We start from the raw sequence: 23,828 nt of genomic DNA, 5'->3' as shown, positions 1-23,828 counted from the left end.
TAGGATGAAGGTCTTAGGGGGACACTAGTCCTGCAAGAAAGGAGGAAGTGGGAGAAAAGGGTTAAAGAAGGACACATGTTGATACAGAATAACCCCTACTACGTAGTAGATTCTCAACAAAGATATGTGGTTGTTAAATGCTGATATTAATATTTTTTGAGTTTGAGAAGATTGAGAAAAATCATATCTCTATTTACCACCCACTTTCTGAACCAACTGAAAAACAGACAAAAGAATGAGGCCGGTGAAGCTCTGTCAGTGTTTTTTTACAAATGGAGCTGTTAGAGAATATATCCTAGATGTGCAGCAGTGGTGGACTCCTAATGTTACATTCTGGGCGAGGATCTACCCACTCACCCACCAGGTAGCGCTGGGAAATCATGGGTCTCCAAAGGGAAGATTGCATCTTAAACTCTCAACATGAAGGATCCATGCAAAAGGTGTCCTCTCTGCAGACATGAAGCCAGGTCCCTAAAGAAGGAGGAGGAGTCACACATGCAGGCCTGCTTTCTTACTCCAGCTCACAGATAAGGTGCATAAATCCACTTTTCTTGGGAAGAAATAAGTAAAAATTGAAGAGAGAGTCCAGAAATGTTACTATAATGGAAGAAATCATCTCAGAGGAGTGTTTCTTATATAAATGAAGATTTCCACAAATTTTCAATGGCCAACATACTTTGAAATTTCCTGGGCACAGATCACTCTATTCCTCCATATCCAGACTTCTGATGTCTTCTGTTCAATTCTGCTATTTTCCTCCAAATTTACTTTATGTCATGTATTATTATTTTCATAATTCCTACCATCATCCACTTTCTAACACTCCATCAGAAATTTCTGATCAAGGTAAAGAAATTTAGGAACATTCATGGAATATAACTTTAGTATTCTTACTTGATAATAACTAGTTTGCAATAAGAACAAATACACTTAAGTTTTATAACTGCATGCTGTCTTCTCTTTGATCACATCGATATATAAAGTGTCAGATGAATGTAAAAGGAAATAAATTGGGAAGAATATTAATTTTACCAAAAGGTAGGCACAGATACCTTTAAACAGTAATATATCTTAGTCAGTGTAAACTAGAAATGAAAATTAGGACAGAATTACGTCTCTGCAGGAATCTTAAAGATAGATGTCAGTGCAGCAAGGACTTCAAAGTTCAGTAGAAACTACTTCAATCCACAATTCTATGCTAAATGAAATGGATTATTAACCAATTTGAGAGCAGAATAGATAAATTTTCAGACACCAAAAGTCTCAGACAATCTGCTTCCCAACCCTCCTTTCTGAATAATTATTGAGGGTGCACTCCATCAAAGCAAGGGAGTAAATGAAAGAACATGAGTGAAGGTCCAGAGAACAATTAGCCCAGCTCAAGAGAGCACTGACACCTACTCAAGGCCACAGCTGTGGGAGCCTCAACTGGCAGATGGGGACAGGAAGAGGGAGAGCCTGCATCACACCAATACAGCAGAAAAAGGAGATGGTTTACAATGGTCATGATTACTACAAGTTTGGCCGAAGCTTGAGGATGTGATAGAGGTAAGCAATACAAGAAACGAAAAGGAAGATAGTTAAAAAACAAGGGAGGTGGAGGTTAGTCACACAAGAAAGGCATGATCCAACCATGACAGAAACTATTTATAATGGAAAATGAAGGCAAGTACATTTCAAGAAAAAAAAATGGAATCGATTCCATATAGTAGATTAAAAATTAATAAAAGTCAGGAGACAACTAAGAATGTGAGAGACATATTTCACATAATTTCTTCTTGTAACAAAGAGAAAAAGGAATTCAGAAATTCCAATAATAAAAGCTGTGTGGGAAAAGCTGTAATTTCAATATGAAGCAATTAAAATATTAGGAGAGATAGTTTTAAAAGTAAGTTTCATTTGGAACTGGTAATAGAAACGTGGAGTGGCACAGGGGTTATAAGATCAGTATTTGTCTATGAAAGGAAACATAGTTATAAAAATGTGAACACCGTTTGTTGCATTTTTATTTTTTTAATCAAGCTGGTGAAATCACAGGAGATGCCATTATGGTTTTCGAATGGAATGGAATGGAATCAGCTTTGATCATGTAAAAGTGCAGGTAAACTGAAAGAGGGCTGGAGACAGGAGCGGCGTGTACCGTGGTCACAGGTGGGGGATGGAGCGGCCACAGCACCAGTGCGTTCAGTTAAAGAACATGAGGGTCAAGATATACTCTCTACAATTTTGAAACAAGAAATAAATCTTTAAGTAGACTGTGCGAAATTGCCAAGTTGACCACAGAAGGAGCTGAAAGGGGTGATAGAGCTACATAGGAGAAAGGAGGAGAGTGCTGCAGGATGAAAACCTGCGTGAACAAACTGGATAGATCATGTCTAGAGTTAATACACTGAGACATAGCAATAGGAGGCTAATTAAAGGTAAGAGGTAAGTATGAAAAGGAAGATCTAAGTAGTGACCTCAGACACCTGGAGGTAGAGGTGTAGTGGGGAAAAGAAGAGATTTTATTCTAAGGAGGAGATTTTATTCTAAGCCTTTCTGATTGATTTCCTTTTTACCATGCATAGATTCTACTTTGGTAATTATTCTTAATTTATTTCCTGTGATTCTGATATGCACACATCACACTTACATTCTCTGCCCAAATAATCATTGCCCAAGAAGTCTATACTTGATGGAGTTGCAATATCTATTTCTTACAAATTATTCAGGGTCATGTGTTCATGGAAGCCAGTGTATAACATAATACTGAAATTTTAGGTAGTACTCTATTTTCTCCCCTGAAGTCTGAGTTTTCTTTTTCTTTTAGCCTTTCTTACACCTAATTTCTCCAGCATCTCAATGATTTCTTATTTATTACATGTGAATTTTTCCCTTCTATCTTCTCTTAGAACACTGAGTTCAATTTTTGTAAATATTGACTTCCAATTCCCCAAAGGTACCATGAAAAAGATACATTTAGTAACCTAATAATCAAATATTTAATTGATATAACAATTTTACAGGGAATATTAATTATATTTGTTAAAATGTGTACACTGGGTGATTCCTATTGATAAATAATCAAAGAATATGAGTGAGAATTATCCAAGTAATTACAATCCAGATGAAAACTCTTAGTTTTCAGTTGAATATAAAATCATTTGATTACTCATTTTGTTTATGTGAAAGATCTATGGCCATCTATTTTGAAGATTGTAACTTTAATTAAAGAGGCAAATAATTGACATAGTATTTCTGAAAGCTTTTAAAGTTTGTTACTTACAAAATAATTTAATTTGCATTCACATTTAATTTGCCCCCAAAACCATACTTTTATTACTGTTATACTGACCTCTTCTGGATACTTCCTACAGTGTCATCCAGATACTATGATAGCTCAAGTTTTCTAAGGTTACTGTATGGAATTAATACCTTTTTTAAAAAAAAAAAAAAACTAATAAGGCTGGTGTAACTTGGGTTTAGTTCATCGAAGGCTCACTATATATAGGCATTGAACAAAGAGTTTATGGTCTAGTAGAGAGGACAGCATAAACAAGTAATGACAACAAAAATACAAGTAACTACAGTTAAGTTTAAAAGTATATATAGATCTAATGTTTGCTTTATATATTTGGGTGCTTTACTGTTGGGTGCATATATATTTATAAGTGCTGTATTTTCTTGCTGCAAATGTTCCTTTATCATTATATAATGACTGTCTTTGTCTTTCTTTATAGTTTTTGACTTAATGTTTATTTTTTCTGATAGAAGTAGAACTACCACTGCTTACTTATGGTTTCCATTTGCAGGGAATATCTTTTTCCATCTCTTTGCTTGTAGTCTATGTGTGTCCTTACAGGTGCAATAAGTCTCTTGTGGGCAGCATACAGTTAGGTCTTTTTATCCATTCAGCCACACTATAACTTTTAGTCGGGGAATTTAACCTATTCACATGGAAGGTTATTGTTGATAGGTAAGGACTTATTCCTGCTATTTTATTAATTGTTTCCTGCCTGTTTTGTAGATTATTTGTTTCTTCCTTCCTCTCTTGTTGTTTACCTTTGTGGTTTAGAGGTTTTCTGTGGTGCCACTACTGGGTATATATCCAAAGGAAATGAAATCTGTATGTCAAAGAAACATCTGCATCCCCATGTTTATTTTAGAACTATTCACAATAGCCAAGATGTAGAATCAACCTATGTGTCTAACGGCAGATGAATGAATACCGAAAATGTGGTAGATATGCATGATGTAATACTGTTCAGCCTTTTAAAAGAAGGAAATGCTGTCATTTTGAGAACATGGATGAACCTGAAGGACATCATGTTAAGTAAAATAAGCCAAGCATGAAAAGACAAATACTGCATGTTCTCACTCATACGCAAAACCTTAAAAGTTGATCTCCTAGAAGTTGAGAGTAGAACAATGATTACCAGAGAATGGGGAGGGGAAGGGGAAGAAAGGGATGAGCTTGGTCAGTGGGTAAAAAGTTAGAATTAGAAAGGTTTGGTGTTCTGTTGCATGCTAGGGTGACCATAGTCAACAAAAAGGTATTGTGTATCTCAAAATAACTAGAAGAGGGGATTTTGTGTGTTCCCACCATAAAGAAATTATAAATGTTTGAGGTGATGGATATGCTAATCAGGATAAATCAGGATAATAAATTATCCTGATTTGATCATTACCTAATGTATACATGTATTGAAATATCACATTGTACCCAGTAAATGTATACAATTAATATGTGTCCATTTTTATTTAAGCATAGAAAACCGATAGTGGCATGTGAGCAGACTTTTTTTTTTTTTTTGAGACAGTCTTGCTCTGTCACCCAGGCTGGAGTGCAGTGGTGCGATCTCGGCTCACTGCAACTACCACCTTCCAGGTTCAAGTGATTGTCCTGCCTCAGCCTCCCAAGTAGCTGGGCTTACAGGTGTCTGCCACCATGTCTGGCTATTTTTTTTTTTCTGTATTTTTAGTAGAGATGGGGTTTCATCACGTTGGCCAGGCTGGTTTTGAACTCCTGACCTCAAGTGATCTGCTCACCTTGGCCTCCCAAAGTGCTAGGATTATAGGCATGAGCCACCACTCCTGGCCTGTGAGCAGACTTTTAAAAGTTAAATTATAGTTCACCAGTAGAAAAAGATGGGAGGTAACCCTAGTCAAAGATAGCCAGGCACCCAAGGGCATCGTCACTTTTGTGATTCCGAACTCCCCAGGACAAGGCACAGAAGAGATGAACAGGGCCCATCCCTGAAGGCATGTGTGTCAGGTCAAGAACTTGGTTCTGCATCCTGGAGGCTTGCTGAAGGGCTTTAGGCTGAGGAGTGATATGGACAGAATTACCTGTTCTCATCGTTCCCCTGGCAGTCCCTAGGTGTGTAGGATGGGGGCTGGCAGTTCCTGGAAGCAGAGGAAGTAGGTACTTGGCTATAGCAATAGGCGATGCCAGAGAAGGTGAGTCCCCAAGTCAGGCAGGAGCAAGGAGGGAAGGCAAGCAGAGCAGGAGGTCCTGCAGAGGGAATCACTGAGGTTAGGACTGGTAGACTGGTGAGTGAGGGAGAGCCCTAAGTCTGTCTTCTGTGACCTTCTGGGGGATGGCATCATCAACTGAGGAAGGAAAGATGGACAAAAGAGCAATGGGTGTTGTATTGGAGGAATTGTGGGGAGACAGTGCATGTTGTATTGGAGGAAAGGCTGAGCAGTTTTGAGGGATTTAGTCACAGTAATCCATGACTGCAGTTAGCTTATAAAGTCATGAGAACTATTAAAATGAGACTACTATCCATATATTTATCAACTTCATTTGGGCCTTGGACATGGCCTAATATGTTTCACTAGTCAATTGACAACCCAAATCGTTAAAATACTCTGTTATTTTCAAATGTTGAACTTTCTCATTCCCCTATTTCCACGTTCTCCTGGCTACAGATAACCTCACCTCCTACCTACTTCATCTCAAAACAGAAATGATTTCTCCAAAACTGACCACATCACTACTGAAATTCCCTATTTTCACTGGTTCTGAAAGTGATCCCCCCCAACTCAACCACTTAAGCTAGCAACAGAGTTATCCATGCCCAAATTGAAGGAAGAGCTTGATGAGAGGATGTCAGGAAGAAAGGTCAGCGCTAACTGATGACTGCAGTAGTCAAGAATGGAAGCAGAGGGAGAATGAGGGGGAAGCCAGAAAGGTCCCCATAGGTTCGTAGGACCACGGTTGGAGGCACGTTTGTAGTGGAGCACCCAAGTACCAAATTAGGCCTAAGGACTTTCAAAGTCACTTATACCCATAGGCTTACTAGCTTTGTAATCTGGAACAAATTATTTTACACCTAAATGAGTGTTAGACTAGATTTCTTTAAGGTCTCTTGGAGCTTTAAAGTGTTATGATTCCTTTGAGAACATTTCAAAATGTGTATGTGTATGTGAGTTACAAACTTAGGCTGCCTACATTACAAACGGAAGGTCTTGCTTTAATAATTTCAACTAACTGATAAAATCAAGGCTTCTTTATGTCATTCTTCTGCCCTACTAAACATAGGTGTGGATAATATTAAATGAATCTGTAAATATGAGTGGGGATCAAACACATCACCTGACTAATATTTTTACAAAACAGTTCCCAAAACACTGAAAAGTTCATTGCAACAAAACCAATTTACGATTGATGAAAAGGTCTCTCAATTGTAACCTTTAAATGCATGACATTTCGGTCAGAATATTGAGTTAGCAGTTTCAGACTTTGACTTTTCAGACATACACTCATACAAAAATACATTTCATATCATTATCGTTTAATATATTATTTTTGTTTGAAATTGATAGTTGTCCTATAATTTTATGTCTAGCTGATTCCCAAAGTAGAAGTACTAATGTGCAGAGAATTCATGAAAGGTTTTAAGATGTCTTGCAAATGTAAGATTATTTGAAGCTGTATCAGGTTGTAATTTAAGGCCTGCAGCTGTTGGTATGATAGAAGCATCAAATTTCGAAAGAAGTTATGGTAGAGTATAAATAAGCAGAATGAAGAGAAAAGTCTCCTGAGAAGAAAATAAAATGAGAATGAAGCATATGCATTGTTATTGCATTGCTCCTTTTTTTCTTCGTTTTTTATTTCAGGTTCGAGGGGTACATGTGCAGGTTTGTTACATAGATAAATTGCATATCACCAGGATGTGATGTACAAATAATTTCATCACCCAGGTAGTAAGCCTAGTACTCGATAGACAGTTTTCCAAACCCCACCTTTCTCCCTCCCTCCTTCTTCAAGGAGGCCCCAGTATCTGTTTTTCCCATCTTTGTGTGCATGTATACTAAGGCACTGCTTCTTATACTCAAGGTTTAGTACTAAAATGCAAATATGAAGTATATAATTTAGTATGTTTTAATTCATGCTGCAAACCATGTCACATAAAAATAATGCAAAATAAAATATTAAAATTATTCAGAAGTTTGATATTTATTCTATTGTCTTTACACCTTATAAAATGGAATGACCTAATTACTCTTAAAGACAATTTAAGATCACATTGTTACATTCACGTAATTTGTTAAACATAATAGAAATGTTAGTTTACTAGAAAAGAACTGTCTTAATTTTAACATGCAGAGTTTGTTTACCTTCTATTATGGTGATCTTTGTTTAAGATTTTCTCCTCAGATATTAAAGTTTTTCACTTGAAGAGTCTTAGGGAAAGTGATTTCTAAGGAGTCACTGTTACATGGTAATACGCCATTCATTTGGATGAGACTAGTATATATGTAATAGTCACAAGTTCTAACTTGCATGTTAATTTGAAGAGATTTTTCATAAAATTTTATCAACATTAGTTTTTAATGGAAACTAGTCTTAGAAGTTTTTTGCTACTTGTTTGAGGTAAAGTTTTTTTTAGAAAGTTATAATTATATTAAACTATCATGCTTTAGGGTTTAAATGTTGGAAAGTTGATTTTGTAAGAAGAAGAGTTTGGTTTCTTGTTTGTTTGTTTGTTTTGGTTTGTTTTTGGCACGCGAAGAGCTTGTCCTGGAATTGGTGCCCAGAAAATTTTAAGTGTGGTATGAACTGTTTGTCACTGAGTAAAATTAGACATGTCTCTTGCTAATGTGAGGGGATGAAACATGAGACAGGGCTACACTCGTGAGAGCCCTTTTTCCAGGGACAGTTGCTGAAGCTTCATCCTTCGCTCTCATTCTGTAAAGTCATAGAAAAGTTTGAAACATTCTGTCTCCGGTAGAGCTCGGGACAGCTGTAGTTCATTCACCTGTGTGCTTTCCTTAATATCTAAGGTAAGTGCTCCGTTTTAACTTGGATTTTATATCAATGAAAAGTACTACCTAAAAACCAAACACTTAAGAGGTTTCTTAATATTCTTTCTTCTTTGGTTGCATAATAATAAATTCAAAATAATGTTGAATAAATTGGTGTATCACAACATAATGATATATCAAATATCAATAAAATTCTCATTTCAACTAAGTTATTCTGACTACAAATATGCTACTTATTTTTAGCATAATCCTGTATTTCTAATATTTTTAATTTGTAGAATGCCAAAGATAGCATTTCTGTATTATTGGGCATTGAGTTGTATCCTGTAGTTAATTTAAACAATGTATCATCTTTAAGATCACCTACTTCTAATTCTGCTCTTAAACTTTAGTGGTAGCATTACATTTGCTTTAGATTTTCTTGATAGTTTTGTTATAGACACTAAGAAATAAACTAAAATGAATGACAACAAAAGTCCAGTGGTTTTATAAGTTGGAAATAAACAAAACAAGAGCAAAATAGCAACCTGGTTCCTTCACTATTTTTGGAGTGAAAAAGGGAAGAATGTTCTTTCCCCAAATCTGGAAAATATAAAATGCTGCTCAAAATATGTATGAAAAAATAAACATAAGTGGGGTAAAAGTACACATGGGCTAATGCTTCAGCTTACTGAAGTTATGAGTTCTTTCTTTGCGTTTTCTAAATTAATATATGACAACTAGCAAACAATTTTTTTAAAGGAAGGCTTAGAAAAAAAAATAGGGGAAAATATAACTCAGCTGGCTGAAAGGTTTGCCAGCAGAATGGAGTAACTACCAGTACAAAACGAACTACGGAATACACCGTTTATTTTTTGCTTATTTTCTTGCAAACATTTTGTAGGTACAAAAAGGCACCTTTGTGGAATTTAAAAAGTAATGCTACAAGTTGGGGTTAGTTTTATAGGTTCTAGGATTCATTTCAGATTGTCTTTCAAAGACAAATGAAAAGTAGCATTTCAAGGTAGTTAGATATAGCATTCCAGACTAACAAATTCAAGTGTCCAAAAGATATCAGCTAAGCTTGCAGTTAAAATGCAGAAAATGAAATTGTTCCATATTGTCCTTTAGAAAACGTACTTGCTAGTCATTAAACTAAGTTGTTATTAAATTGCATTAAAAATTAAATGATAATTGTAAATTATAGTGGGTGCCCAATGTGTTCAGTTTTGCATAATTTATAGGGCCTGAGGATCTCCTTCCACTCCCTAATCTGTGGCTCATCACAGCCCTTGCGTCTTCTCAGCTGAGGCACCAGGGCTGCGGTTTCCTAGTGGGAAGGGAGAAACTACAGCATCCTGAGGATGACTCTGCCACTCTCCTGCTCTTTCAGAACCCGCCTTGACCCTCATGACACCTTCCTTTCTCTCCCTCCCTCCCTCCTCTTCTCTCAGCCTCTATAGCATCTGTCTGGCTTTATTCTTCTCCAGACCTACTGCAGGGCCAGATAGCTCCACAACGTTCTCATGAGGATTGCAGGATCCGTCACTTGCCACTGTGGCCATTTTGGATTCCAGCTTCATTTTTAATTTTATATGTTATGCTGTAGATAGTTTTATGGGAACATTGGTACAGGAGTATTTAGTAGTTTGTGGATGGTAAAGGTCAAGACTTTTCTCAGAATCTGTGAAAATCTCAGTGCCTACTCGACTTCAGTATGACTGGTGGATAGGACCACTGAGGAATGGGGACAAAGGGGGGCTCGCTGTGCCCAAAGGCGTTTGTGCTTCATCCTAAGCACCAGTGAGACCTTTGAACCTCTAGAAAAGGAGAGCAGCACAGTCACATGGGTGCTTTGGAAGGATCACTGCAGTTGACATGGAGAATGGATTAGGGGCAGTAGAGGCAGCAGTGAAGGGTACCTTAAAACCTAGCTTCACCTTCGTGACTTGTTTAACTCTGTTTTTAAAGTGCTCAATTAATTTTACTTGAGAAACATCTCTGGAAAGTCTAACATCAATGGAGAGGCTATGATTAAAAGTTTAGGCTGTGGAGCCAGACTGCCATTTGACCTTGTATGAATTACTTAATTTCTATGTCTCAGTTTCTTCATTTGTAAGGTGAGAGGAGTTGCATTGTAGCAGCTACCATTTTAACAAGTATCAAATTTAGTCTATATAAGGCAATTAGAAAGTTTCTGACTTCTTAGTAAATAGTAGCTTCCATTGGCATCACTCTTCAATGTACCCTCTTATCCTGACCCCACAATGCGGGGAAGCCAGGAAAACCTCAGGAAAATGACGGTAACTGGTCAGGAACTTGAACCTGCTTCTCACAGTCCCCTAAGAAGGCGCACCAGAAAGGAGCCCTAAGCAGGCAGGAGACTCCAGGCTGAGGCTATTTCTGCTGTTTCTGTGGAGAACGTTCTCTGCACGCAGCCATGGCTGCTCAGAAGGGGCGTGTGCATTCCAGGATGCAAATAGCCCTCCTGGCATTCCCTGTGGCTGCCTGCCTATCCCCAATGGTAAGGTCTATGAAGGAAAGAAAGGCAAGTGGCTGTTTACCTTTCCCATGAAAATCTTCCTTTTGTTCAACATTTTAGATTGTAACAAAAACTTTATATAAAATATTCTCTCTTTATTTTTATTTTTTTTGAGACAGCGTCTCGCTCTGTCGCCCAGGCTGGAGTGCAGTGGCACGATCTTGGCTCACTGCAACCTCACTTCCTGGGTTCAAGCAATTCTTCTGCCTCGGCCTCCCAAAGTGCTGGGATTACAGGCATGAGCCACCATGCCCAGCCTATATAAAATACCCTAAAATGTTAATCTTGGTGAAACGATACAAGTGTGTTGTCTCCATACTGGAATGCATTTGAATGTGTGTATTTTGGCAACATTTGAAAGTCACTTTAAATCATCCCATTCATATCCCAAAGCAAAGGTGATACAAGGAAGTGAATAATGGCCCTCAGGCCATCTGAAACTTTTTAAATGAACTGTCAGCCATAGGAAAAATACATACATACCATGTTTGATAAGAAACTTAAGTGTACCTCAAGAATTTCTTTATGCATTTAGAGTCTTGCAACTAAAAAGAAGCACAGCATAGTTGATACATTGAAATAACTTCCTTTTCTTAAAATTTTAACTTAATATTGTGTGAATGTTTTTCAGAGTTAGAATTTAGTTATACGCAATTTTTAGGGACTAGGCAATTTGAAGGTTTTTTTTTTTCTGGGGGGGCAGTGATAGTTGACTTGCTGAAAAATTTTAGGCTTAGTATAAAAATCAAAATACTTATAAAATAGATTACAGGCTACTTTATTTGCTGTTTGGTTAAACACAGCCTTTATGTGTAATTTTAATTTAAGAATATTCTAAACTCCGTTCTCCTTTGTAAATAACAGCAAATTTAAGACTCATGTCTACACAGGATAAATGGTACTGCAATGTAGGCTGGTCCCCCTCACAGGGCTAGTACATAATGAACTGGTTTCTGGATGGCCAGTAAGGGGGTCTTTTTAATTCTCTCTCTCTCTGTCTCACTTCTCTAAGAAGTGTACTTGGCTTCAGCCCACACCTTGCCCAACTTCCTCTCCTAACCTAGCCGGCTTCCCTCATTGCCTGGTGCCTTCCTTTTTTTTTTTTTTTGAGACAGAGTCTCGCTGTCGCCCAGGCTGGAGTGCAGTGGCTCGATCTCGGCTCACTTTAGGCTCCGCCCCCCGGGGGTTCACGCCATTCTCCTGCCTCAGCCTCCCAAGTAGCTGGGACTACAGACCCCCGCCACCACGCCCGGCTAATTTTTTGTATTTTTAGTAGAGACGGGGTTTCACTGTGTTAGCCAGGATGGTCTCGATCTCCTGACCTCGTGATCCACCCGCCTCGGCCTCCCAAAGTGCTGGGATTATGGGCGTGAGCCACTGCTCCCGGCCCCTGATCACTTTTAAATTCCAATTTTTCCAATAGCAGTTGCTTAGACAGTTTCCCTGGGAAACAGACTCCAAGCTGGAGATACGCGTGCCATGTATTGGAACCCATCTTGAAAAAAAAAATCCCTGTAGGACAGCAAAGGCAGCAAAGTGGGCAGAAGGAGATATCTAATAGCACTGTAGCTGCCACAGAGCTGGAGGCCTGCAGGACTGTTCCCCAAATCCAGGGAGGGGGCCAGGCTTTCACCCAGTGCACTGATAAAACACTGGAGTGTGCCTCTCATGGGGAAACACAGCCATGGGCCAGGCAGCTTAGTGCAGTCTGAAGTCATTCTCGTCATCAGCCATCACTCCCACAACTGAAGGAAGGAGTGTCTTGGTTCTGAAGGGTGACAGGGGTGACACAGCACCAGAGTCCACCCCTCGCATCACTCAGATCCTCTTGCTTTATTTACCTAATTTGGGAACAGCTCCTCCGAGGGTTTGATTGATCTCTTTTCCTGGGGGAACACTGAAGGAATATTAATGACAGGAACTAGAGCCTCCCCTTATGCAGATAGTCTCATGACTACAGCTGATACTTATCCATCCTTTTTCCCTCCCACCGCCTTCACCTACCCATTCAGCATTTGCTTCATTCTCATCTAACACCCTGGCTGGTCTGAGTAGCTTTGGGATGACCCTGACATTCAACTCTGAAGGGTCTTAGCCTTGGTCACCAACCCCTAACCAGTCCCAACGCACTTGTGGTTCACACATGGCTGAGCATTTGCTCTCAAAATGGCCAGAGGAATACCAGCAAATGCCTTGCTGGTCCGCCTGGGTGACAAACGTATTCTTCCCAGACAATTCTTGTCTGAATGGTGCATTGTGTCCTCACCAGTGGTATCCGGCATGAGGAGGTGAAGTGATTGCAGCAGCTTGAAGATGAATGGGACTCACGTTGCGTCCTCTGGTAGAAGCACTCCCTGCTGGGAGCAGACTTCCAGAGCCACAGAGCCCATGGTAATGGGGATGGGAAGCACATACTTCTCAGCTGGCAAACATGACCACTTCTACGCTCACCATTGGTTTGCAGAGAGGTACATCCTATCCACTGGGGATGGAGCGCCATAATGGTCGTTGATTTTGGATGTACAGAACTGCATTCTGAAGTATCCCCCATCCTCACAGGGAATCAGGGGCCTCAACGGCAGCTTTAAAAGATTGTTCTATCACCCTGTCAGGCCAGCAGCTGCTGGGAAATACAGAAGGTGGCAAGAACAGGGGATCCCGGGCTCATTACCTAGCGCCCCTCCTCCTTTGCCATAAGGTGGGTCATTTGGCTTGTTGGCATCTCCTGTGGGATTCCACATCAGTGGATCACACATCCTGTAAGTTCTTGGATAGTGATGCTGGCCAAGGCCCTGCAGGTAGGAAAGAAAAACCCACCCTGGCCTACCTGCCAGTTCCCGTCAAGATGATGTGACCCCCTGGCCACCGAGGGGCTGCTTGGTCTTATTGAGGGATGCTGCTGTATCCAGGTTCAGCATCAGTGTCTGCTGTGGACAGTTTAGACATTCAGCAGGGGCAGTGGCTGGATCAGCCTTGCCGAGAGGAGGCCTAGCTACTGGGCCCATGCATGGCCTCCCTCCCTGCCACCATTCTGGGCTACTCTGCATATGACCCCATTGTGGGAGGGAGCCCTGGAGTGGATGGCGATGGGCCAGCTGTGTCAACTGGGTGAGCCACTCTCGCTATGGTGCCCCTTCTACAGTGGACGGCTTGGAAGCTGTTAATGTGGTAAAAGATCTTCCTCCTTGGTGCCCAATAGGTCCATCCACAAGCTCTTTCTCAGACTTCTCTGTCCTCCCTATTCCAAACTCTCCCCTTCCACCCAAGCCATTCACCACCATCCATGAGACCATATATAGTCTAACCTCAGCCTCAGGTGATTTCTGTTTCCACAAGAAGTGGATACACAGGTGCGCTGCCTGCAGCTTTGTCAGTGAGGAGGTTTTCTCTCACCATAATCTTTCAGGGCCACCCACTGCAGTGTGGCAGCCGGCCTTCTGTGGATTGCACCCACAGAGGCCTACCAAATGTGGCCCATTTCCTCCCTGGAAGGCTGGCCATAAGGGTCACCCTGTGTGGCGAGGAGAGGTGCATTAGTGGTGGGTGACCGGGACTCTGGGTCCCTCGCACATGTCCCCTCTGCCTGCCTCGTCCCTGGTGCCCTACTTCTGATTTAACAGTGATTGCTGCTGGCTCCTGACCTGAGGCCTTGGTGCATCTCACAGAGCTCAGGTCATGATGTGAAATTCTGTGCATGGGATTATGCTATCCCATGACCAGGTGCTCTGTCTTCCACCAACACCCAGTAGCACTTGGAGAAGTGTTTTACACATGGCATATGGTTCTCTGTTGCAGATGGCATGGCCTGATTCCAAACTCCTGGAGGCCTATGCTGTGATTCTTCCACTGCAGCTTGCCATAAATGCCACATCACCTCCTTTCCATCAAGGATGCATCTAACCCCACAGGGGCACCAGCAGGTCCAGTCTGCAGTATATGCAGCCCTGATGCAGAGCCCTGTTCTGGCCACACTAAAGCTGTCATTCTGTAAATGGGTTAATTTTTCCAAGGCCGGAACCTGAAGTGGTCTAAAAGGCATTATTTTTCCTTTACAGTGGTGGCAGGTGCAAGATACAATAATTAATTCTTTACTTTGCAGGGGATTTCCCTGCATGCCCTAGAACACTAGATCCTAAAAACCACTAAGTTGGCAGGTTCAGATCTTGATAGGATTTCTCTCTCACCCTCTGGACACGTCTCTTACTAAGGCTTTTTTTTTTTTTTTTTTTTTGAGACAGAGTCTTGCTCTGTCACCCAGGCTGGAGTGCAATGCAATGGAGCGATCTCGGCTCACTGCAACCTCCACCTCCCAGGTTCAAGCTATTCTCCTGCCTCAGTCTCTGGAGTAGTTGGGATTACAGGCGCCTGCCTGCTAATTTTTTTTTTTTTTTTTTTTTTTTTTTTTTTTTTAGAGACAGGTATTGACCATGTTGGTCAGGCTGGTCATGAATTCCTGACCTCAAGCAATCTGCCTGCCTCTGCCTCCCAAAGTGCTGGGTTTATAGGCGTGAGCCACCACACCCGGCCTAAGAAGGCTTTTAACATACTTGTCGCATTCACTCATCTAGTCCAGTCCACACGGTATCATGAAGCTAGTGGACAAATTCTGTTCTGAGAATGTCCAAAATGGCCTAGATCCCTTCTGGGGATAGGAATGGGGCAAGTAAATACTGCAGCCTAGCTCGTGGGCCTATGAAGCTCTTCAGTTCCTCTATGTGAGATAAATGGGAGGAAGATGCCTGTGCCAGTTCAATGGCAGACGTGCCTGATGCCATGCTAATCTACAGGAGCAAGGATGCCTCCCCCGGCACAGCAGCTGTGCAGCTGGCTTTGAGGCAGACCACTTTCATTCTTTGTGATACCTCTGGTTTTCTAGAGGCCAGATTGGTGAATTAAATGGGAATATGGTGGAGACTACTAACCTTATGTTCTTTAAGAGAGGCACTAATTTCTGCCATTCTTCCTGGGATGTGGAGGGATGACGGGCCATTTCAGGACTTTTGGCTTTCCCCACTATAATAGCTCTCACTGCACAGGGACTGGAACTCCCTATGTGGCAGTTCTGCCAACTATCAAATATTCCCTTTCCACTTACATATTTGTTGACCAGGGAAATGACCATTTGGTGGTTCCAAACCCTCTGTCGTCCAGGCTGGAGTGCAGTGGCGCGATCTCAGCTCACTGCAACCTCCGCCTCCTGGGTTCAAACAATTTTCCTGCCTCAGCCTCCTGAGTAGCTGGGACTATAGGTGCACGCTGCCACGCCTGGCTATTTTTTGTATTTTTAGTAGAGATGGGGCTTCACTGTGTTGCCCAGGCTGGTGTCGAACTCCTGAGCTCAGGCAATCCACCTGCCTCGGCCTCCAAAGTGCCGGAATTACAGGCATGAGCCACTGCGCCTGGCCTTTTTCCTGAAATTTTTTTGGAAAATAATTTTCTTTCCCTACTTGTGTTATTTCTGTAGATATGACCAACATGTAGTCCTGTAGAACAACAATTAAAAATAGTTGAAGTAGAGATTTCATTGTTACATTATATTCATGCTTTCAGTCAACAGATATTGGTAGGATTTCTGGACACTTGGACTGGCCTCAAAAAGGGCTTAACAGAAAACTATCACCTTGATTTCATGGAGGTGGGGCAAATAGTATGGGAAGATAGATGCAATTTGGGAGGATGTTGAATAAGATAAGAGACAGGAGAGAAAGACTTGAACTTAGGAGTAATTTTCTTGGTTTCAGAATTAGAGAAATAGGTTAAAGTTATCAGCAGAACTGAACTCCCCTACCCTACCCCTTTACGCCCCTGCCCCCTCCTTCAGGCTCAGACCTGCACAAAGTCTACCTTAAATAGTGGTTATGCTCAAAGGGACGTGTCAAAGGGCGACTAAATAATTACCCCTTTAGTCTCAACATAGACAACTTAGAGGCCATTGTTAGCATGATTAGATATTCTGCTGTCGAACTATTTTAAAATAATAAAAATATAAAATAAACGTTTAAGTGTTTAATACAATGAGGGGAATCAGTACTGAAAATAACTTTAGTATAATGGCTCTATTTAAAATATCTTTGTATGAATATATGTGGAAAGTACATGAACATTATATACACCAATTATATAATAATTTTAGTAAATTGGTATTTGAGAGTCTTGATTGATTGATAATATCAATAATATATGGCATTATAGAGTTCTTCTGACTTGATATGAGTAATGTCTGTAGTAATAATTTCCAGAACTTTGTCAAGATGGGTGTAGTATCATCATATTCTATAAATATGTCATCTTTGAAATATTAAGATTGTCTGGATTCCAAAACCATAAGTTTTATACATGCTACGCAGTAATAGCAAGTATAATGACTTCTCTATGCTAAACATTATTCTGGGAGCATTGTATTTTCCATTTGGAGCTTTGGGGATAAATTTAAAGAAAACATAGGCCTGCAGACACATACGCTACCTGCATATATTGGGGGTGCATCACAATTACAAAGTTAACTGGATTGGTTATGAAAGTTATATGTCCGGCCATAATAAAATGGCTTTGTTTGAAATAATTATAGTAAGTGAGGCATGATAACCTCTATGAAACTCATAATTCTCATGACATTAAATTCTTGTAATTGACCCACTATGTTTACAATCCACCTGTTGTGAGGAAGACAGCCAGCAGGTACAGGAGTCAGATAAACCTTAAGAAGTCAGATTCACAATTGCAAGCCTCATTCACAGCATCACAGGACTTCGAAGAAAACTATTATATCACTCATGATCTTAGGAAAATGCTAATAAACGGCCCTGTAAAATCCTCTGTGTTAAAGAGTTTTTTGAACAATTGAAAACTGTATTTGGTGAAACTTTTCTGTTGATAATAACCTTCAGAAAATACTGTGCAATCAAACATGCCACATGTTTGCAGGTACTTTCTGAGTAATCTGCAAATACTTTCTGGATAGCAGAACACAAAATCAACAACAGAAACTTTAAAAAATACATATATATATATATATAGTCTACTAAAAAGTTACATATTAAATCAAGACATAAATCATCTTCTTCATTTGACATTGAAATCAGTTTGTATATTTTAAAAGCAGAGATCAACCGTAGCAATTCCAATTATATTTTATGAGCCAAAATAATAGCATGCCTTTAATCTGCGACTTTGTTTGGAAGTCTTATTTTCAGAAACTATGAATAAATCTTCTACACCATCTTCCCAAGAGCTTTAGTAAGACCTCAGACTGGAGTAGAGTTGAAGGAGGGAATGCCAGTCTGAAGAAGGAAAGGAAGAGGAGAGACAGGAAGGAGAACTTCAGTTGTCAAGGTATCAGGTGCAGGGGTCAGAAAGAAACATGACTCCATGGACCACTGCTTGGCCCAAGACGAGATGTCAAAACCACAGAGCCCTGTTGTAGAGCATTACAAACGTATTCCACCAAATGTTAAGATGCATCCTAGACCTGTGCTGACCAGCAGTCCCAAGCTGTGAGGAGAAGCCCGCCATTTGAGTTGATCACTTGGCAGAGTTGATCACCATAAAATTATCCTTGTAGAGCTAAATAAGATTTGTCTTTGACATTCAGTCTGGTTTATATGATAGCAAAAGGGAAATGGCCTCAGCTAGTAGATTTGAAAAGCAAAAATAGGAATAATGCTTTTCAGATACTAATCTTCCTTCCCGATCCAACACATTCATCATATGAAGGTAGAATTTTATGTGACCTCAAGCCCTAAAATACACTATTCAAAGACAGTGCTTATGGATTAACATATATGCTAGAAAACAGTGTAGTATACTCGGCCACTGAGATGTAAAATGAGGGAAGTTTCGGCCAGGCACGGTGGCTCATGCCTGTAATCCCAGCACTTTGGGAGGCTGAGGTGGGTGGATCACGAGGTCAGGAGATCGAGACCATCCTGGCTAATACAGGGAAACCCTGTCTCTACTAAAAATACAAAAAATAAGCCGGGTGTGGTGGCAGGCGCCTGTAGTCCCAGCTACTCAGGAGGCTGAGGCTGGAGAATGGCATGAACCTGGGAGGTGGAGTTTGCAGTAAGCCAAGATCACGCCACTGCACTTCAGCCTGGGCAACAGAGCGAGACTGCGTCTCAAAAAAAAAAAAAATGAAGGAAGTTTCAGCCTATGAATCATGGCATATGCATCAATCATACTATTACAGAAGTTAAAGGGCCTGGAAGTAATAATATGTAAATTTATCATTTTCCCCTTCATTTGATTCTTTTCCCAGCTGTTCATGGAGTTTCTATTGAAGTTGGTAGGGTCTTTATTTATTTTATTTTATTTATTTTGTTTTGTTTTATTTTATTTTATTTTTGAGACGGAGTCTCGGAGTCTCACTCTTGTTGCTTAGGCTGGAGTGCAATGGTGCAATCTCGGCTTACTGCAACCTCCACCTCCAGAGTTTAAATGATTCCCCTGCCTCAGCCTCCTGAGTAGCTGGGATTACAGGTGCCTGCCACCACGCCCAGCTAATTTTTTCGTATTTTTAGTAGAGACGGGGTTTCACCATGTTGGCCAGGCTGGTCTCGAACTCCTGACCTCAGGTGATCCACCTGCCTCGGCCTCCCAAAGTCCTGGGATTACAGGCATGAGCCACGGTGCCCGGCTGGTAGGGTCTTTATTAAAGAACAGTTATGAGAGACGTATGAAGTATGAGTAGAGATGGAACAATTTAGGTTTTTAATAATGCTATATCCTAAACACAGAAATCTATTTGACCAATACATTGTAGATGAGAATATACTTTATTCTACCTGCCTTTAACAAATACGTATAATGGAGCTGTTACTGTGTGCCAGACCCTACTTTAGCTGCCAGTTATATAATAAGCAAACAGACACCCTTCCTGTCTTCCTGGAGGTGAGTCTAATGAGGACCAGGCAATAAAAAGTAAACAAATAAATGCATCATTATGTCCTAAAAGGAACTTTGGAGGAAACGAACAGGACACAGTTGCAGATTGTACAGGATAAAACGGACAAGAGAGGTGTTTATGGAAGGCTGAGGTCAGGAGGACAGAGTGGTGGCCACGTGGTATGGACCAGTTTTCCCGGCAGTGGGAACAACATGTGCAAAGACTATAAGATAGGAGAAAGCTTATTCCATTTGAGGGATGGAAAGGCTGGTGCTGCTGAGAAGCGCACAGTGAGGTGAGATGGAGCTGGAGAGGCTGGCTGGACCAGATGGAGTGAAGCTTCATCTGATATGCAGTGGGAAGCCACGAGTGACTTTAAACAGAGCAGCAATGGTCCTCTTGTTGGGTGCCATGTGGAGATTGGATTAAGAGAGGCAGAGTTGGGTGGAGGAGACCCTGAAGAGGCTGCGCCACCAGTGTTGGAGTGGAGCAGGGGCAGTGCAGATGGGGAGGCCAGGATGAGCACAGCTGTCCTCAGGATGTGGCAGGCAGGGCTTGCTGATGAAGTAGACGTGAGGTGGCAGAGAGAGAGATTGTGATGGCACTCATGCTTCTGAGATGATCAACTGGGAATGGCCGATGCCATGGACTGAGATGGGAATAGAGAAGGGAAGGGGGGAAATTCAGCAGGTGAGGGGAAAGTTATTGAAAATTAAATTACTTTTTAACAAGTTCTGTTCGAAATACCAAGTGGAGATGTCAACAGGCAATTATCAGATTAGAGTATAGAGTTCAGAGATATTTTAGGTAGAGATATAAATTTGGGAACCAGCAGCCTATAAATAGTATTTAAAGACATGATAATGAATAGGATCACCTTGAAAGATTGAAGGAAGAGAAGAGATGGTCCCAGAACAGTTCAGACAAAGTCCACCATTTAGAGGCCAAAGAAAAAGAGAAGATTATGAAAGGGACTGAGAATTAAAGTCTAGAAAGGTAGTAGAGGGTAAAATTAGGAGAATACTGATTTTAAGAAAACAGGAAAAAAGTGTTTTCAAGGAGGAAATAGCCAACCATTTCAAATAAAATGAAGAGTGAAATACATTTTTTAAAGTGAGGGAAATAAAATAAGAAAGTGAATATTGGATTTGGAAGTAAGGAGGTTATGTGATCCCTCTGATTGATATTAGCCAAAGCTAAATATGGCAAAATAACTTCTTCTGGAAATACATCCTTCTATCTAAAGATTTGCCTGTTCTATAGAAGGACCTGTTTGGTGCAGAAGGAAAATAGGTCAAAAATAGTTGCAAGCATTACTTACCATGTTGGTAGAAGGTGTTCTTACTCCATGGTTTACCGTCATAAGCCATCCTGCCTTTATGCCTCTTGCTATGTGTATTATCCAGGACTGTCTCGGGTGCAAGTGACAGAAACCCAAGTCAAAGAAGTTCAAGTGAAGATGAAACTTACTAATTTATAAAATAAATTAGACAGTGCTGAATTTAGGATCTCAAATGAGGTTGTTAGGTTTCACCCCTGCTCTCACAACTCTCTCCCTCTTTTTTCATTCTTCCTGATTTCTTCTCTGGCAAGCTCTCTCCAAGTGGCAGAGGGATGAATGTTGGCAGTGCAGTGTTAGGTCCATTAACTTCTGATAGCAGAGGCCAGCTTCTCTCTTGGAGCATTCATATTAATTCTGGGACAACTGACACTGCTTGCTTGTGTCCCATGACTTCCTAATGGTATTCACCATGTCTGGACTGATGATATACCCTTGATTGGTCAGCATGTGCCACATACACACCTGTGTTACTGGACATGTGCCCACATGACCAATAGCTGGACCACAACCACGTGGAGCTGAGGAGTGTTCTAGGGACAGACAAGAAAACTATAACAGGGTACAGAAGAAAAAGTAGACATCGACTGTAATAGGACACAGAAGAAAACAGTAGGTGCTCACTGTAATAGGATACGGAAGAAAACAGTAGGCACCCACTGTAATAGGATACTGAAGTAGACACAGGGTTGCAGCTGAGCTTCCAACAGTTCCTCCATATAGTTCTTTGTTAACATTAACTCAGCTCTCATTGCAGCCAACTACTAACTTAACCATTAGATATGTGGGCACTAAGTCAGAGATTGATGGTAGGCTATAAATCATGCCAAGAGCTGGAGGAAATTTGGTACCAAATAACAACTGGTCAGAGGCTAGGTATCCATAAGTGCTGGTCTTGCTCAATTGCCATTCTGCATCTTGTTTCTGCTAACTTGTTAATGTTTCTGGATGTTGGTATTATTCCTTAGTCAAGTACTACCTAATGACACCGTAAAAGCTTTAGATTTCTGAGAGCACCTAATAAAAACAAGGACAGAGCAGGGAGAAAAGTTTGTCTGAATTGCCTACCTGTGTAAATATAAAACTGTGTTTTAAAATGAGCCTATAACTGAAGTAAAAATCAAAACAAGACCAGTTTTATAAGCTAACATTTGTATGCCTGTGGGTTTGAGCTTGTGTTTTTTTCCCCTCTTTTAGTCACTTGCTCGTTTGAATAAAGGTGTTTGTTGCTGTTGTTGTTGTTTCTTTTTTCAGGTCTGTTAGATACTTAAAGGGCATTTATTCTGTTGGTTTGGTGTATTTTGCAGGGAACTTCTTTAAATGGCAGAGTTTGCCACTTGATTTTAAAAGTCAACCCTATTGTAAAGAAGAGAGAATGATTTGATGACCTTTTAATCTAGATGCGTGTGTGTGTGTGTGTGTGTGTGTGTATATAATATGGGTATGTGTGAATTCGAGAATTATGCTGATTATAACTTTTGATGAAATTTATAATTATGATCCATCTATTTTGCTATATTTAGTGTGCTGTGCTGAGCAATTTGACTACAAGATAAAGGAGAACTATTCTTGAAATTATTTGGTCATCCTAAATACAGTGGTGAAGTTGGGATGAGTATGGTAAATTTATTAAATTTACTATTATAAAAGAAATATATATATCAATTCTATAAATCAAAAAAATACAAAAGAAATTTGGGAAATACTATTTTAAATGAAAAAAGATGGATTATAGGAGGAAATTATTAATAATTTTTTAGTTTCCTTACAGTATTTTTCCTATGGGTATATATTTTAATATGTATATATTCTAACTTTTCATTTAACATTATATCACTAGAATTTCCCTAGGTTATTATATGTTTTTCAAACATATTTCACATACCCAAAATACTAATTTTGTAATACTGTAGTAATTTGATGAATTAATTACTCTAATTTTAATCCTTCTTCATTTAATGTCCAGTTTTGCCCCAGTACAGATAATGGTAAATTAAAGATCTTTACGCACAAATTCTAGTTTTCGTTTCTAGTTGTTTCCTTTGGGTAAGTTACTAGAATTGGAATTACTATTGTTTGTTTGATGTTCTTGATACTTAGTGCCCAATATCTTTTGGAGGGTTTATGTTAACTTTCACTTTCTTCATCAGAGGAGCAGCATGTCTCTTTTTCAAACACCTCGCCAATATTATCTATTATCAGTTTTTAAATTTCCCTTAATCTTTGAAAACTGCTGCAACGATGGTGTTTACTGGCATTTCTTTAATTCAGGGTGAAACTGAACATTTTTGGTATGTTTATTCGTCATGTGTATTTCTTTGATGTATACGTGTATTCATTGCTTGAGTTTTATTGGATTTTTTTCTGTTTTTGCTTAGTTGAGATTATATTTTAAGGATATTAACCTTGTCTATCTTTAAGGCAAATACTTCTCCCAATTTATCTGCCATGGTGTTCTTTGTGCCACACATCTCCTAGGGCAGGCACCTCTCCACTCCTCCTGCTTTCTGAAATGTTGGAGCTCTTTCAGAATGATGTAAGTTATGATGCAAACAGTGAGGCAGAAAACACACTGAGAATTACTGCCATTAATTAACGTGAGATGAGATGTTTCTTGGAAGTTTAAAGGAAAATAGAAGTAAAACCCATGCAATCATTCTCAATACTGGCATAACATAGGCAGCCTGAATTTAACCATCCCACTAGCTTGCTCCTTCCCTGCCAGCTCGCCTCCTGGAAGAGCAACTTGTATAGACTGGATGCCTTAGTTCTCACTTTTCATTGCCTTATTACGATCTGTGTGTATGGGCTTGTTTCTAGACTCTCCATTT

General features: G+C 40.1%; 1 protein-coding gene across 9 annotated transcripts in view; it reads left to right on the top strand.

The window, feature by feature from the left end:
* SGCG (sarcoglycan gamma) overlaps positions 1 to 23,828 on the top strand; it is a 175,190-nt gene that overhangs the window by 22,934 nt on the left and 128,428 nt on the right. For 4 of the 9 annotated variants that reach the window (XM_063618841.1, XM_063618842.1, XM_055244031.2 and 1 more), the window contains exon 2: positions 17,956 to 18,106. The exons of 1 other annotated variant lie outside the window; for it this stretch is intronic. Coding sequence is in view for 1 of the 8 variants with exons in the window: in XM_055244029.2 (XP_055100004.1) it covers positions 2,060 to 2,101 (42 nt within the window). In the remaining 7 variants the exon portion in view is untranslated. Of the gene's footprint in view, positions 1 to 2,022; positions 2,102 to 17,955; positions 18,107 to 23,828 lie in introns of those variants that run through there. 4 more of the 9 variants (XM_055244030.2, XM_063618844.1, XM_063618843.1 and 1 more) reach the window with 4 other exon arrangements.

The sequence above is a fragment of the Symphalangus syndactylus genome, chromosome 15 (assembly GCF_028878055.3).
Source record: "Symphalangus syndactylus isolate Jambi chromosome 15, NHGRI_mSymSyn1-v2.1_pri, whole genome shotgun sequence".
In the NCBI taxonomy this organism is placed as follows: Eukaryota; Metazoa; Chordata; class Mammalia; order Primates; family Hylobatidae; genus Symphalangus; species Symphalangus syndactylus.
This window is presented reverse-complemented; position numbering and strand designations above follow the sequence as displayed.